General features: G+C 36.1%; 3 protein-coding genes across 3 annotated transcripts; 1 reads left to right on the top strand and 2 right to left on the bottom strand.

Annotated features, from left to right (window-relative positions):
* Positions 1 to 1,907: 1,907 nt before the first annotated feature.
* On the bottom strand, positions 1,908 to 2,877 carry LOC117155324 (ciliary microtubule-associated protein 2; the record flags this gene model as incomplete). The annotated part of the gene is made up of 4 exons (XM_033331180.2): positions 1,908 to 2,214; positions 2,364 to 2,511; positions 2,571 to 2,653; positions 2,735 to 2,877. Coding segments are annotated over 4 exons (681 nt in total), but the record flags the coding sequence as incomplete, so codon positions are not given.
* A 67-nt stretch (positions 2,878 to 2,944) lies between these two features.
* LOC143303441 (uncharacterized) lies at positions 2,945 to 3,883 on the bottom strand. The gene is made up of 2 exons (XM_076623340.1): positions 3,651 to 3,883; positions 2,945 to 3,185 (listed from the first exon to the last, which is right to left on the bottom strand). Exons 1-2 carry the CDS (start codon positions 3,881 to 3,883, stop codon positions 2,945 to 2,947), a joined length of 474 nt encoding a protein of 157 aa, XP_076479455.1.
* A 795-nt stretch (positions 3,884 to 4,678) lies between these two features.
* On the top strand, positions 4,679 to 17,683 carry LOC143303465 (uncharacterized). The gene is made up of 3 exons (XM_076623503.1): positions 4,679 to 4,684; positions 16,390 to 16,680; positions 17,468 to 17,683. Exons 1-3 carry the CDS (start codon positions 4,679 to 4,681, stop codon positions 17,681 to 17,683), a joined length of 513 nt encoding a protein of 170 aa, XP_076479618.1.
* Positions 17,684 to 18,125: the final 442 nt, after the last annotated feature.

Here is an 18,125-nt window from a genome sequence, read left to right on the forward strand (position 1 = left end):
ATCGTGGACTCCCACCACCAGTGCCTATGAACCTTAAAACTCCCAAAGTAATACGTCGAATGACTGACCGGGACGAAGATAATCTGGAAAATCAATTAAGCAATGATTCTGTGATGAACGAAAAAGATCCAGATGGTAAAAGATTATTCTCAGATCAATTTATAAAAATTGATAGAAGTAAACTGCGGATTTGTGCGTATTTATTGGAAATTCGAAGGTTGAAGAATGCACAGATACTAAAAATAAAAAATCAAGCTTAGAAATAGATTTAAAGAAATCTTTGGTTTCATACTATGCAAAAATATATAGAGTATCTAAAGTATAATACTGATTGTAAAATTTATAGTGATAGCAGGTAAAACAATTCTCTACTTACGCTTCAGTTTTTTAATTATATTCATAAAAAAATGAATTTGCATACAAATTCGCAGTCTAGTCGTAAGAAATCGTAATTTTTATGAACGAATATTAGACAAGAAAGAAGTCACGGATGCTATGATAGAAAAGTCCCATCATTTGGATAAAAGAAAGGAGAAGAACTCGATAGAAATTTATGTGTACATTATAGACACATTTTGCGAGCTGAGCGAGCAAATTATCGAATTTCCTCCAACCCCTTGTGGTTCGTTCTCAATGGTAAAATAGATAAACAAGTATCTAATAAATAAATAAATAAATAAATAAAATAAAATAAAATATATTAACCAATCAATTTGTTGTAATAAACGAAATTAGGCTTCGGTGCATCTGAGGGGTTTCAACGTGGCTTCCTATCCTCATTGCACCTGCGGAATTATAAAAAATCAACGTAAAGAGTTCACAGCTCGTTACCAATTTAAGAGTTCCTCCGATAGACTCAAGATTATGCCACAGTCTGGTGTTTTACAGAGCAATGAGTTTATCGCTGTAAATTTCATGTTCAAGCCAAAGTTACCGAAAAATATGATTTTCGAAAAGGGTCTTAGATTGAAAATGAACGTCGATGAGCAGGAGACGAAGACTGAAAAAATCGACGAATCGGCAAAAGAAGGTATTTTTATTAACGCTAAAACGACCAGTCAATTTCGGATGCAAATTCCATGTCAAAAAATTAAAAAATATGATTTCTACGATATTTATAAGAAAATTCAATAATTTCCAACATTTCAAAAGTACAACTGAGATAGTAATAAATATAAAAGAAAAATTCACAACGAAAAAAATAATTATACTCTTCTAAAAGCAAGAAGAAAAAAGAGGAAGAAAGAAGTGGAGGAGAAGAAGATTCCTGAAGTTGATAAAGTAACTGGCGAAATCAGCTTATTGGAAACTTTCGAACGTTGTATTTCCACGATTTTCGTGACATGCACGATCGATTTAGAAATGAAGGATGGAACGAAACGCGATGAATTACTTTTTGTGAAATTAATTTGCCCCATTAGTAGACCGGAAATCTTGGTCTTGAACGAGGATCGTGAAATTGCCTTTGGACCAACAGCGATTGGTACATCTTCCAGAAAATTTCTCTTCGTGAAAAATATTTCCAATCAGTAAGTACCAACATAAATAAAAAACGAACGATTTCTAAAATAAGAATTTGTCATCCTTCTCTTTTAAACAATATTTAATATTAAAAATTCGAATGTTAAATATTAGAAGAATAATAATTTTATAAATGTTATAAGATATATATGAGAATATTTAAGAAAATGATTTCAAAATTGGTATTCGTTTCAATTAGAAACGTGAAGATAGACGTGAGTTTATTAGATCCATTTGGACCATTTTTCGTGCCTCCTGGAAGGACGATCGAAACTGGTTCCATCTTGAAGCTTCCAGTTACGTATCAGCCGGAAGAAAATCACGAAGATGAAGTGAGCTATCTTTAAATTGAATTTAATCCCTTGTTTAATAATTGGGAGGAAAAATTAAAAAGCATTGTAGGTAGGGATTCTAATAAAATCTGTCCGTGGCGCCTTGCTTTTGAAAAGAAATGTCCATCCGTTTCCTTCTATAGTTCGCGTATCTTTGATTTTGTACCTTCCTGGGCCAGGAATTTCCCAAGATAGACTAGGCCTGACAAATTCAACGTTTATATTGAAAGGATAATTCTTCGTGTTTTTTGGTTTCTTTGGTGATTTTGGGTCGTAATGACCAGGTCCTGGTTCCTTTGGATCTTTGTAACATAACGCTAGATCTTTCAACATCGCTCTAGTACCTGATACCTTAGGAAATCTGTCGAAAGATAACCGTTTATTTTTTGATTATTATAAAAATTAGAATATTCATTTCGGGGGAATAGAAATTTAACTCCCTTTCTCCTCTTAATATTTTTGCGGAATAAATACCTCACATTGCATAAATGTAAATTTTGATAATAATACCTTGGACAGGTGGTCCAACGTCCCTTAAAATAATACGATTTATGCAACAATTTGTCCATTTCTGCTGGCAACGATCTGGGCCAGTCTCCACGATCCTCCAGTTTTACAGTTGCAAAATAGCCCTTGATCGTGCTTTCATCCCTTGGCCCTGAAAACAAATCGATTGATGTAGAATATTTGAAACGCGTAACACCGATCTTGAATAACCTGTGAACAAATTGTAGGGTCCTTTTTTTCCAGTAACCTTCTCCAGGTAAGTTTCAAGAGATTTTGGATGTCTCACGTCGTACCTAAAAAGACAAATAATTCGTCAGTTCCAAATTTTCATGTTCATATCTTCTTGACAGATAGTAAAATTGGAAATTACGAACAAATTGCATGGCAGTGTCCAAGGTTTCATTAGAGTACGGAATCTAGGCCGCAAACCATCGTATTCAAAAGTTGGCACGCAAGACTGTCCCTCGCGTCTTCTTTTGTCCACGTAGTAATAAGGACACTTCCTTGTATATCCTGAAACAAACAATTAAGAGAGTTAGTAAGATTTATCAAGCAACTTATATCTATAAAGAAATAATTTCGAATCATTCGCCTGGCCCAGGAGTAGTCGATGGCCAAGCAGGTTGGAAAAGGGGAACAGTTCCAAATCCAACGTTTCTTTTAACAGCTTTGCAAGCTCCGTTCAGGATGATATCAGGCCACTGGGGTATTTCGTGGGTTCCTGGACCACGTCCTGTCTTCATCAGGTATCTCTGCGTCGCATATTTTTCTACTCTTCCTCCCATTGTCCTCGAAAATTCTTCAGACTCCAACTCCTTCTTCCAGCTAGTTTTCATTTTGAAACAAATTTTCTCTACATTAATCGCGATATAATAGGAAAAGGTTTAACTCTTGTACAGATGACCAAAACGTTCACGATTCTTGGGTAACCAGTGTATTTCATGCAGGAATTTTGGTACATCAGATACGCAGCGATAATTTTCTTACATCTCCGAAATTTTCAATTTTCTCATTCTGCATCGTACCAAGTACAATTTTAAGCAATCTGAACGAGAAAATTACGTAAAACTGTACTATAATCTGATGATATAGAAATGAGAAAAGCAGTCACGAGTGGTTAAACCCATATATCTGAACTTTTATCGTCCGAAGCTTTGTTACTTAAAATTTTGTGCATAAACTTTCATCTTAAAGACGTGAATTGTCGTAAAGAAATCTAAAATGGTGTAGTGGCATTTTTATAAAAACGTACAAAGAGTTAATTGTTAATAGCATTTAATGGAAATATACCTGATGCCAGTGGATTTGCTTTTAGCAATCAAAGGATCGTACGATCCCACTGCTATTGATGACACTGGATCGTTTGTGTAGAATTTTGGGTGTAATCCAATGTGTGTGCCGCGTTTTGATCCGGTGCCGAATGGCGCACCAGGCTTCTTCATGCGTGGGATTAGGCATTGGCATCGCCATTTGCACGAACATCGACAAATTTTAAACGACTGCGTTTTGGTTCCACAAGACATCGTGATTTTTTTAAATCGATCTTCCTCAACTGCTAATTTCCAAATTTTTAACATTAATCGTGTGCGATTACAATACGACTGCGGATACTTATGCAATACGTATTTTCAACGCTAACTTTTTTGTAACTAAACTTTCTTTATAATTAAAAAGATTTGTCTTACGTATTATAATGAGCGCTATACTATAATGCTATAAACTGTATTTCGTATGTTATAATGAATATTATAGTGAGTACCGTACTCTGTATAGTTTTATATATCTTATATAATGTAGCGTTATGTAGAAAATTTCCAACAAGTGGACAAAAATCCACGTCTAGCGATAACTATCCTTTTCTGATATCTTATCTTCTTGCTTATTGATTGTCCTTCCTAGGAAATATTTCTTTAATTACATATTGCAATCATGAACAAAGGCTTTTAACGAGATTAACAAGGTTAGTAAAGTAAAAACACAAATTTTGAATTCCTTCTGCGATTGGAACTAAGTTCATACGATATCTGTCGATCGATGAATTCTAGAATCTTTCACGTTTTTCAACAGAAATTGGATTACGTTACTATCGATATAAAATTTTTGTAAATTTACGAATCTGCAGCCCACATTAGAAACAAATAATGAAGCGAATTAATTTCTGCTAGAATCAAGAATATTTCGAAGTTTCCAGTTCCAGAACGAGAACCAGATGGAGCGTGAAACTTACGGGACGAGGAGTGGTGCCATCTTATGTCTTGAAGCCTCGATTTCGGGTTGCTCGTTTCGAACTTACCGACGAGAAATCCATAGAACTAAGGATGTCTGTAAGTTTGAAACAACCATTGTAAATATTTTTGCACTCTTTACTCTATAAACTTTTAACATTGCACAAAATACGTATACGATGTATACAGATATCTTCGTTCACTTACGCTGTTAATTATCAACAGCGGATAATTAGCGAAGCTCTCCCCGTATACCTTTGCGTGATAAAATAGTTGCTCGATCAACTTTTAAATTTGCCCTATTAGAAAAGAAAAAGTACAGAAACCAGAGAATAAATTTGGTCAGAAACTTGATAAAGGAATAATAATCTAGCATTTAACATTTATTGAGTCTTCATTGTCAACAAGAATGATGTATTTTAATTTATGCGGCCTGTATTTTCCATTCAAACACCGATTACGAGCAATTAATTAACTGGATAATTTGATTCTCAACGAACAAATAACTAAATAAAGGATGGTGCAGTTTAATGTAGAAAGAGCAATCACCACAAATGTAATTGTAATTGGATCATGAAAACGTATGAGCCTGTTGTTTCAAGATTAATTGGAGAAGCGACGCATGAGAGGCTTCTAATTACTCCCGGTAATGCCACCACGCGACGAATTAATTGAAAACCATTATCTTTCGTCCGTATTTTATCGATTATCATTTTCATACAAGGTACTAAACAATGAAGTTTCACGTAACTCCCAAATGATCCGTGCTCTCTCTATGATCCATTGTATCCTCGCTGGATATGCATATATGGGATATGTATAACGTTTGCAAATTTATTCAATCTACACGAAACTAATCGACGACCGTGTCAACAACACTAAACGATTTTGTTCTCTTTCGGCTTATGCCATGTGAGCCGGATGTTACGCGCAAGGAAGCACGAACAGTTTTGAAACTTTGCTCAGTAAATTCGTGGATAATTAAGACAAATATCTATATGATCAATATTTCTTTTAAATATTCGTATCTCTATGTTATAAACTTTTCATGTGTTTAGATCGCAGAAACAGTGTTTTAATTAAATTCCTACGAGTATCTGTTACGATAAAATACTTGAAAATATAGATTGCACATTTTATAAATAATTGTTCATATTATGCAAAATATTATTCTTACAAAACTATTCGTTACCATCAACGTCAACGTCAACGTCAACGTTAACTTCAACTTCAACTTCAACTTCAACCTCAACCTCAACCTCAACCTCAACTTCAACTTCAACTTCAACTTCAACTTCAACTTCAACTTCAACTTCAACTTCAACTTCAACTTCAACTTCAACTTCCACGATGACGACGACGACGACGATGACGATGACGATGACGATGATCGCCTCCAGTCGACGATTTCCTGATTTAGAATAGCATTTTTCTAACCAGACAATGGTACACCATTAGGAGAACAATATTGTAAGCCGTGAGCTGTTTTCTTATATGTTTCGTGTATCTTGCAGAAGAATGGGATTGAATCGATGGCACCGTACGATGGACAGATTTCGAAAGAAACGTAACGTCCACTATACCGGGAATTATTTTTAAAATGGAAATTGGATTTTTAATTGCAGTCTGAATATTCGTGGAAAATTAGCTTTACTTATATTATTGAAACATGAAGATTCCTGGGAAGTTTAGAGGAAATGAACAAATACTCCAGAGAAAAGAATCGTCGGAATAATCTACGAATTATGATGATGTTGTGACGTTGATGATGATGATGATGATGATGATGATGATGATGATGATGATGATGATGACGATGCCGATGACGATGACGATGACGATGGCGATGATGATGATGATGACGATGATGACGATGTTGATGACGATGATGATGATGTTGATGATGATGTTGAAGATGATGATGATGTTGATAATGATGTTGATGATGTTGATGATGATGCTGATGATGTCCATGACGATGTTGATGATGACGATGATGATGATGATGACGCTGTAGATGATGACGATGATGATGTTGATGTTGATGATGTTGAAGTTAACGTTGAAGTTGAGGTTGAGGTTGAAGTTAACTTCAACCTCAGCGTCACCAACTTCAACGTCGTCAATATCAACATCATCATCATCATCATCATCATCATCATCGTCGTCGTCGTCATCAACATCATCACAATCATCATCAACATCATCATCATCATCATCAGCATCAGCATCAGCATCATCAACATCATCATCATCATCATCAACATAATCATCATCGTCATCATCATCATCATCGTCATCGTCATCGTTATCGTCATCGTCATCGTCATCATCATCATCATCATCATCATCATCATCATCATCATCATCATCATCAACGTCACAACATCATCATAATTCGTAGATTATTCCGACGATTCTTTTCTCTGGAGTATTTGTTCATTTCCTCTAAACTTCCCAGGAATCTTCATGTTTCAATAATATAAGTAAAGCTAATTTTCCACGAATATTCAGACTGGAATTAAAAATCCAATTTCCATTTTAAAAATAATTCCCGGTATAGTGGACGTTACGTTTCTTTCGAAATCCGTCCATCGTACGGTGCCATCGATTCAATCCCATTCTTCTGCAAGATACACGAAACATATAAGAAAACAGCTCACGGCTTACAATATTGTTCTCCTAATGGTGTACCATTGTCTGGTTAGAAAAATGCTATTCTAAATCAGGAAATCGTCGACTGGAGGCGAGTATCGGATTCGAAAGGACAACAAATGGCGATAACTTTATCCGCGCCTTTCGCGACGACTTCCAATGGCTCTATCGTGGTCAAAGGATTATCTGTTATTTTGATACGGACGCGAATTAATTTCTGCTAGAATCAAGAATATTTCGAAGTTTCCAGTTCCAGAACGAGAACCAGATGGAGCGTGAAACTTACGGGACGAGGAGTGGTGCCATCTTATGTCTTGAAGCCTCGATTTCGGGTTGCTCGTTTCGAACTTACCGACGAGAAATCCATAGAACTAAGGATGTCTGTAAGTTTGAAACAACCATTGTAAATATTTTTGCATTCTTTACTCTATAAACTTTTAACATTGCACAAAATACGTATACGATGTATACAGATATCTTCGTTCACTTACGCTGTTAATTATCAACAGCGGATAATTAGCGAAGCTCTCCCCGTATACCTTTGCGTGATAAAATAGTTGCTCGATCAACTTTTAAATTTGCCCTATTAGAAAAGAAAAAGTACAGAAACCAGAGAATAAATTTGGTCAGAAACTTGATAAAGGAATAATAATCTAGCATTTAACATTTATTGAGTCTTCATTGTCAACAAGAATGATGTATTTTAATTTATGCGGCCTGTATTTTCCATTCAAACACCGATTACGAGCAACTAATTAACTGGATAATTTGATTCTCAACGAACAAATAACTAAATAAAGGATGGTGCAGTTTAATGCAGAAAGAGCAATCACCACAAATGTAATTGTAATTGGATCATGAAAACGTATGAGCCTGTTGTTTCAAGATTAATTGGAGAAGCGACGCATGAGAGGCTTCTAATTACTCCCGGTAATGCCACCACGCGACGAATTAATTGAAAACCATTATCTTTCGTCCGTATTTTATCGATTATCATTTTCATACAAGGTACTAAACAATGAAGTTTCACGTAACTCCCAAATGATCCGTGCTCTCTCTATGATCCATTGTATCCTCGCTGGATATGCATATATGGGATATGTATAACGTTTGCAAATTTATTCAATCTACACGAAACTAATCGACGACCGTGTCAACAACACTAAACGATTTTGTTCTCTTTCGGCTTATGCCATGTGAGCCGGATGTTACGCGCAAGGAAGCACGAACAGTTTTGAAACTTTGCTCAGTAAATTCGTGGATAATTAAGACAAATATCTATATGATCAATATTTCTTTTAAATATTCGTATCTCTATGTTAAAAACTTTTCATGTGTTTAGATCGCAGAAACAGTGTTTTAATTAAATTCCTACGAGTATCTGTTACGATAAAATACTTGAAAATATAGATTGCACATTTTATAAATAATTGTTCATATTATGCAAAATATTATTCTTACAAAACTATTCGTTACCATCAACGTCAACGTCAACGTCAACGTTAACTTCAACTTCAACTTCAACTTCAACCTCAACCTCAACCTCAACCTCAACTTCAACTTCAACTTCAACTTCAACTTCAACTTCAACTTCAACTTCAACTTCAACTTCAACTTCAACTTCCACGATGACGACGACGACGACGATGACGATGACGATGACGATGATCGCCTCCAGTCGACGATTTCCTGATTTAGAATAGCATTTTTCTAACCAGACAATGGTACACCATTAGGAGAACAATATTGTAAGCCGTGAGCTGTTTTCTTATATGTTTCGTGTATCTTGCAGAAGAATGGGATTGAATCGATGGCACCGTACGATGGACGGATTTCGAAAGAAACGTAACGTCCACTATACCGGGAATTATTTTTAAAATGGAAATTGGATTTTTAATTGCAGTCTGAATATTCGTGGAAAATTAGCTTTACTTATATTATTGAAACATGAAGATTCCTGGGAAGTTTAGAGGAAATGAAAAAATACTCCAGAGAAAAGAATCGTCGGAATAATCTACGAATTATGATGATGTTGTGACGTTGATGATGATGATGATGATGATGATGATGATGATGATGATGATGATGATGACGATGCCGATGACGATGACGATGACGATGGCGATGATGATGATGATGACGATGATGACGATGTTGATGACGATGATGATGATGTTGATGATGATGTTGAAGATGATGATGATGTTGATAATGATGTTGATGATGTTGATGATGATGCTGATGATGTCCATGACGATGTTGATGATGACGATGATGATGATGATGACGCTGTAGATGATGACGATGATGATGTTGATGTTGATGATGTTGAAGTTAACGTTGAAGTTGAGGTTGAGGTTGAAGTTAACTTCAACCTCAGCGTCACCAACTTCAACGTCGTCAATATCAACATCATCATCATCATCATCATCATCATCATCGTCGTCGTCGTCATCAACATCATCACAATCATCATCAACATCATCATCATCATCATCAGCATCAGCATCAGCATCATCAACATCATCATCATCATCATCAACATAATCATCATCGTCATCATCATCATCATCGTCATCGTCATCGTTATCGTCATCGTCATCGTCATCATCATCATCATCATCATCATCATCATCATCATCATCATCATCATCAACGTCACAACATCATCATAATTCGTAGATTATTCCGACGATTCTTTTCTCTGGAGTATTTGTTCATTTCCTCTAAACTTCCCAGGAATCTTCATGTTTCAATAATATAAGTAAAGCTAATTTTCCACGAATATTCAGACTGCAATTAAAAATCCAATTTCCATTTTAAAAATAATTCCCGGTATAGTGGACGTTACGTTTCTTTCGAAATCCGTCCATCGTACGGTGCCATCGATTCAATCCCATTCTTCTGCAAGATACACGAAACATATAAGAAAACAGCTCACGGCTTACAATATTGTTCTCCTAATGGTGTACCATTGTCTGGTTAGAAAAATGCTATTCTAAATCAGGAAATCGTCGACTGGAGGCGAGTATCGGATTCGAAAGGACAACAAATGGCGATAACTTTATCCGCGCCTTTCGCGACGACTTCCAATGGCTCTATCGTGGTCAAAGGATTATCTGTTATTTTGATACGGACGCGAATTAATTTCTGCTAGAATCAAGAATATTTCGAAGTTTCCAGTTCCAGAACGAGAACCAGATGGAGCGTGAAACTTACGGGACGAGGAGTGGTGCCATCTTATGTCTTGAAGCCTCGATTTCGGGTTGCTCGTTTCGAACTTACCGACGAGAAATCCATAGAACTAAGGATGTCTGTAAGTTTGAAACAACCATTGTAAATATTTTTGCATTCTTTACTCTATAAACTTTTAACATTGCACAAAATACGTATACGATGTATACAGATATCTTCGTTCACTTACGCTGTTAATTATCAACAGCGGATAATTAGCGAAGCTCTCCCCGTATACCTTTGCGTGATAAAATAGTTGCTCGATCAACTTTTAAATTTGCCCTATTAGAAAAGAAAAAGTACAGAAACCAGAGAATAAATTTGGTCAGAAACTTGATAAAGGAATAATAATCTAGCATTTAACATTTATTGAGTCTTCATTGTCAACAAGAATGATGTATTTTAATTTATGCGGCCTGTATTTTCCATTCAAACACCGATTACGAGCAACTAATTAACTGGATAATTTGATTCTCAACGAACAAATAACTAAATAAAGGATGGTGCAGTTTAATGCAGAAAGAGCAATCACCACAAATGTAATTGTAATTGGATCATGAAAACGTATGAGCCTGTTGTTTCAAGATTAATTGGAGAAGCGACGCATGAGAGGCTTCTAATTACTCCCGGTAATGCCACCACGCGACGAATTAATTGAAAACCATTATCTTTCGTCCGTATTTTATCGATTATCATTTTCATACAAGGTACTAAACAATGAAGTTTCACGTAACTCCCAAATGATCCGTGCTCTCTCTATGATCCATTGTATCCTCGCTGGATATGCATATATGGGATATGTATAACGTTTGCAAATTTATTCAATCTACACGAAACTAATCGACGACCGTGTCAACAACACTAAACGATTTTGTTCTCTTTCGGCTTATGCCATGTGAGCCGGATGTTACGCGCAAGGAAGCACGAACAGTTTTGAAACTTTGCTCAGTAAATTCGTGGATAATTAAGACAAATATCTATATGATCAATATTTCTTTTAAATATTCGTATCTCTATGTTAAAAACTTTTCATGTGTTTAGATCGCAGAAACAGTGTTTTAATTAAATTCCTACGAGTATCTGTTACGATAAAATACTTGAAAATATAGATTGCACATTTTATAAATAATTGTTCATATTATGCAAAATATTATTCTTACAAAACTATTCGTTACCATCAACGTCAACGTCAACGTCAACGTTAACTTCAACTTCAACTTCAACTTCAACCTCAACCTCAACCTCAACCTCAACTTCAACTTCAACTTCAACTTCAACTTCAACTTCAACTTCAACTTCAACTTCAACTTCAACTTCAACTTCCACGATGACGACGACGACGACGATGACGATGACGATGACGATGATCGCCTCCAGTCGACGATTTCCTGATTTAGAATAGCATTTTTCTAACCAGACAATGGTACACCATTAGGAGAACAATATTGTAAGCCGTGAGCTGTTTTCTTATATGTTTCGTGTATCTTGCAGAAGAATGGGATTGAATCGATGGCACCGTACGATGGACGGATTTCGAAAGAAACGTAACGTCCACTATACCGGGAATTATTTTTAAAATGGAAATTGGATTTTTAATTGCAGTCTGAATATTCGTGGAAAATTAGCTTTACTTATATTATTGAAACATGAAGATTCCTGGGAAGTTTAGAGGAAATGAACAAATACTCCAGAGAAAAGAATCGTCGGAATAATCTACGAATTATGATGATGTTGTGACGTTGATGATGATGATGATGATGATGATGATGATGATGATGATGATGATGATGATGATGACGATGCCGATGACGATGACGATGACGATGGCGATGATGATGATGATGACGATGATGACGATGTTGATGACGATGATGATGATGTTGATGATGATGTTGAAGATGATGATGATGTTGATAATGATGTTGATGATGTTGATGATGATGCTGATGATGTCCATGACGATGTTGATGATGACGATGATGATGATGATGACGCTGTAGATGATGACGATGATGATGTTGATGTTGATGATGTTGAAGTTAACGTTGAAGTTGAGGTTGAGGTTGAAGTTAACTTCAACCTCAGCGTCACCAACTTCAACGTCGTCAATATCAACATCATCATCATCATCATCATCATCATCATCATCATCATCATCGTCATCAACATCATCACAATCATCATCAACATCATCATCATCATCATCAGCATCAGCATCAGCATCATCAACATCATCATCATCATCATCAACATAATCATCATCGTCATCATCATCATCATCGTCATCGTCATCGTTATCGTCATCGTCATCGTCATCATCATCATCATCATCATCATCATCATCATCATCATCATCATCATCATCATCAACGTCACAACATCATCATAATTCGTAGATTATTCCGACGATTCTTTTCTCTGGAGTATTTGTTCATTTCCTCTAAACTTCCCAGGAATCTTCATGTTTCAATAATATAAGTAAAGCTAATTTTCCACGAATATTCAGACTGGAATTAAAAATCCAATTTCCATTTTAAAAATAATTCCCGGTATAGTGGACGTTACGTTTCTTTCGAAATCCGTCCATCGTACGGTGCCATCGATTCAATCCCATTCTTCTGCAAGATACACGAAACATATAAGAAAACAGCTCACGGCTTACAATATTGTTCTCCTAATGGTGTACCATTGTCTGGTTAGAAAAATGCTATTCTAAATCAGGAAATCGTCGACTGGAGGCGAGTATCGGATTCGAAAGGACAACAAATGGCGATAACTTTATCCGCGCCTTCCGCGACGACTTCCAATGGCTCTATCGTGGTCAAAGGATTATCTGTTATTTTGATACGGACGCGACGAGAAATGTAATTTCGTTGTCATCTCTAATATTACATTGTACGAGTATGAGGAAAACGTTGCTGGAATCTAGGAAACGAGAAAACGAGTTCCGTGATCGTTCGACGAGTTTCACACCCTCTCTGAATAAACGACAAAAATCCCACCCTCCTGAATTGTCCTCGACGTCCACCTCGACAATTTTTTTCTTCGTTTGACAGCTACTATTCCAAAGAATTAAAGAGGAGGAATTTTCTTTATTGAAACATACTTTTTCATGTTCTTTCCCCAAATGGCGACTATTTAATTTTCTGAGTGAAATGAAGTATCGTTGAAAGTGTTTCAATGTATTTTAAATTATAGCTTCTGCTTGATGATTTCTTTTAATTTTCTGAATGGTAATCTTCGAGAGTACGAAATACTTAGTTCTAATAATTGTTTGTATCGCGTTACCTTTCTCAGAAGAATATAGAATAATTATCTTCTGTCGTCAATGAATTCTCCCTTCAAGAGCTTAACACGCCGACAGTAATTAATTCTTCCTTATCTCTGTAATACCTATTCTCAGGTCTGGAAATCAAGGATTACACAGAAACGAACGGCTGCAAATAAATTGGCATGATCCTCGAATACTGACAATTGCTAAACTGTTTCCACCGTATCTATCTATTTAACCCTACGTTTTATTCCTTTAAACAAACCAGGCGGAGAATTTAATTGTTCCCGTTTGAAATTCGAGCCAACACGCAGATCGAACTCGTTAATGTCTATATAATCTCGGCACTTTGAATCCTTTTGGGTTAGCTTGGATGACTTGCAATAAGTGCTTTGAAGCCACGAACTCGCCCCAGATTCTAGCGAAACAATTTCCTGTTGCGGATACACGACTCATGTCGGATACTTGCAAACAAAGTTGCCTTTTAAACATTGCCACGAACTCTTCAAAGGATAGTGAAGTTAAAATTGTACGGCGTAGGTGAAGTATAGAAAATTGGATCGCAAGAATCTTTGACAACCGACGCCGTGTCGTGGATGGAAAGTGTCAAATCGAAGTTCCGCGAATTCGATAAATAAGTTTTTCAAAGAAATATTTAATAACGGGTGAGAAAAAGTCTAGTGCGTAATTACAACCACGAAAAGTAGATTATTTCTATACGATGAATCTTGAAAAACTCGTGTCGCACAATAAATCTACTTGATCAGTTCGATGAATAAATTTTCTAGAAAAATATATGGCGAGGAATAAAAAAAGGTTCCATGCGCGCTTGCGATCGAAGGAATTTAAATGATTTCCATGTATGCGATGGATTTTGAAAAAAAAAAAACAAAAAAATATATTATAATGAACTGGCCTGGAATAAATTCGATGAATAAATTATTTTGTAATTCTTTGCAAAGAAGAAAGAAAAGTCTCGCGCATAATTGTGATCAAAAGAATTTTAGATTATGTCTATGTGATGGATGTTGAAGAGATTTTTATAACACAATGAGCAACTTTTGAATACCGAATTCTTTGACAAATGAAATATCACTAAGCTTCGTCTCGTTTCATTAACGTTGAGAAATTGTGCAGTTGTAAAATGGTGAACTTTTGACCGAATAGATTTCCAAGCTTTTGTTACAACTGGTGTACGATTAAGCTTCGTGTCGTTTTACCAACGTTGAGAAATTGTATAATTTTCGAATGGTGAACTTTCCAGTGAAAAGTACTCCGAAGCAAGACAAACCGTGTACATTAAACTTCGTGTCATTTTATTAACGTTGAAGGATTGTTATAACACCGTGTATTATACCTGTACAATGGCGAACTTTTCAATGAAGAGTTTCCTTCAGACAAGACATTAAGCCTCGTATTGTTTTACCGTAATATCGAGGACCTGTTTCATCAGATGCTTCCTTTCTCAAGTAGAAATATAATATTACAATTTGCACAGTTTCTTGACGAAAATCCAAATCTCTTATCTCGCGGAAACTCTTCAACTAAAATAACTAAATCGAGACATTTTCGGTTACCTTTCGTTGGTATGCATAGCATAAATTTTCACGCGAATTCTATTATTGTAAATCACCAGAGAACTTTCATAATGACCTGTCCCACCAAGCTAATCATCTAACGTGTACAGATTAAATTACAGTAACCAGGGACGACTAAATTCTTTTATCTTGTTCTATTTATCTTTATGTTTCTTATCTTTTTCGTACACACCGAAACGTAACGCTCTCTTCTTCCTTTTTCTCGTCATTTTTCTCGCTGTTCCACCACTTCCGTCTCTTCACTCCGTCCTTCACAATAGTTTGGCATAATTTAGACACGTAGCTCGATGAGACGATATTTCTAAAAATTTAATAAACCACTAATGGCCAAAGCAATTTACCAAAATCCTCAACTTCGTCGAATTAAATCGTTGTTCAGCAGCATAATATACAGGGTGGTTGATAACTGGTGGTACAAGCGGAAAGGGGGTGAAAAAAAAGAAGAAAATATAGAATAAAAATTTCTTTTTTTTAATTTTTTTTTTTTAATTTTTCCATCGAGACAACGATCTACAGTGAGATCCGTTATAACGAGACGCGATAAAGTGCACGCGTACCGAGCGAAAATTCAAAGTCGATTTTCTCGAAAACAAAGCCTCGAACGAAAAATTTTTATTCTATATTTTCGACTTCTTTTTTCGCGTAGAATCACCCCCTTTCCGCTTGTACCACCAATTACCAACCACCCTTTATATTTCTTTATAGAACTGTTCATTTTTTTCTCTTAAATAATGTTACAATTATATTTTTTATTCACTGTATATCGCATACTGTATTTACGATATGTAAATCACAATTTATCAATTGGAATTTTGCGCGCGTGCTATCCGATTTTCAGAGGGCTTCGTTTCTCGAATGTTTCGCGATTCGCATGAATTGTCCACCGCCACGAAAATTATAAATATATATTTATGTTAATAATATGAGTTTATATCGATATTTCTCAAATTTCCGCCGGCTGCTTAATGTTTAATCAACAAGCTGTCGAATTGCACCGAATTGATTAATTGGTATCCCGTGTCACTTTATGTTCGAAAATATTGTAGATACAAAATACCGGATCGTGTCCATTGATTTTTCGACTTTCGTTGATGGATGTGCTCGAAGGCGACATCCCACGCCCGCGAGATAAATCTCCGCAAAGATCCACCATAAAGAGGAGGAAAGGAAAAGCTGAGAGTGGAAAATCGGCGAAGGCGGAGTTTGACGACAATCTGTTACCGAACGAGGAATTGGCGATATTCGGTGGAAACCTCAAACGATCCGAGGATCGTAGCGGTTTCTCCTTTTGGAATGTCGACGAGAACATGCAGTTACTGGTCCCCGAAAGGAAAACGGTATGATAAAAATCTCATACGATTTCAATTGGAAATCTCTCTTTTATGCTTTCCATATAAAACTTTTTCTCCTGCCCATGTTCTATGTGCGCTTGTTTTATTGAAAATTTGCATAGACATGACTTCGACTTGGCAGCATTTTTCATGAGCGACAGATTTGACTTTTAAAGCATCAATCAATCAAAGTTTCGTATCTACCTTTTAAACGTTTAATCCTTTCGCGAAGAACACAGAATGATAAATTTAGAAAATAATTGTTTCTGCATTTCCAAGATTCTCTGTCTCTGTAATCAGATACGGAAAATACGTACCTTATACCTCGTGGATGGAGCGCGCAGTTTTATCTTCCTTCAAATCCAGTGAGATGTTATAGAATGGTGGATGGAATTCGTATGAATCGTTCTTTATTATACAAACAAAAAGCTCCACCGTTTGTTCATTTTTATTTTCATTCACATTGTTGCGGTTTCGAAGATATTGTTCATTTTTTCAAAACATCGTTTATTTGATACGTTCTACGATATAACATCGAGATGGATCGTAGAATGTCGTTAACGATTGCAGGAATATCGCAAGAATACTAATTATTATAACCGCGGAAAAAGAACAACGACGACATAATTCCAAATTGAAGGGATTAATTCGCTTGCGTGTCTTCAAAGATTTCTGCGTTTCCTAAAGTCTTCTGCTTTTAACGTCCAATTAAAATTAAATAAATCGATAAGTTCGATGTTTCTAATTACAAAGAGTCCGATAATGCTTCAAGAATTTGTCTCTCGCGTTACAGGTGGAATTCGGTGTACGATTTCAAGCTATTAGCGAGGGAAAGGATTCAGACGCGAAAGAAAGCACGAAAGCAACGCCAAGAGCGAAGAAAAAGGCCAACGCGAAGAAAAATGTGGACAAGCAGAAAGAAACGAACTATTGCCACGTGGCGATAGTGAAACTTACGCTGGGAAGCTGCATATTGCTCGATTTCATAATACTATGTTCGATGAGCTAGAAAGTTGCTCATTTTTATTTCAACAGACGCGAGCTTTGAATCGAATAGTTCGAAGATCCCAGAAGCTCGCGCATTAATCGCCCGTATTCTCGTAGAAATTACTCGGAGAATTTATCGGTGCATTTTTCTACGCGGTTCCCTATCGGTTCGATTATCGATTGCTCGTTTTTCATATGTGCAAACGCATGATCACCTTCGATTACCCTTCAAATATTCACGAACATGTGCAGAATGTTCTGAATATCGTTGCTTGAGAGGAGATGAAAAATTCAAAAGTCATATAAATTGCATTCTGGTCATTCTTTCACAGACGTTTAAAAAATTCAGGAACGCTTTAAGGGACGCCTTAAAGAATAATTCATACACTCTGTAAGAAGTAAGCTTCTCAGTGTTCTTGAATTTCCTAAGATATTACCTTTTTTTCAGTTCTTTGAAGTTCCAT

The sequence above is a fragment of the Bombus vancouverensis genome, chromosome 12 (genome assembly GCF_051014615.1).
Source record: "Bombus vancouverensis nearcticus chromosome 12, iyBomVanc1_principal, whole genome shotgun sequence".
NCBI classification, from domain to species: Eukaryota; Metazoa; Arthropoda; class Insecta; order Hymenoptera; family Apidae; genus Bombus; species Bombus vancouverensis.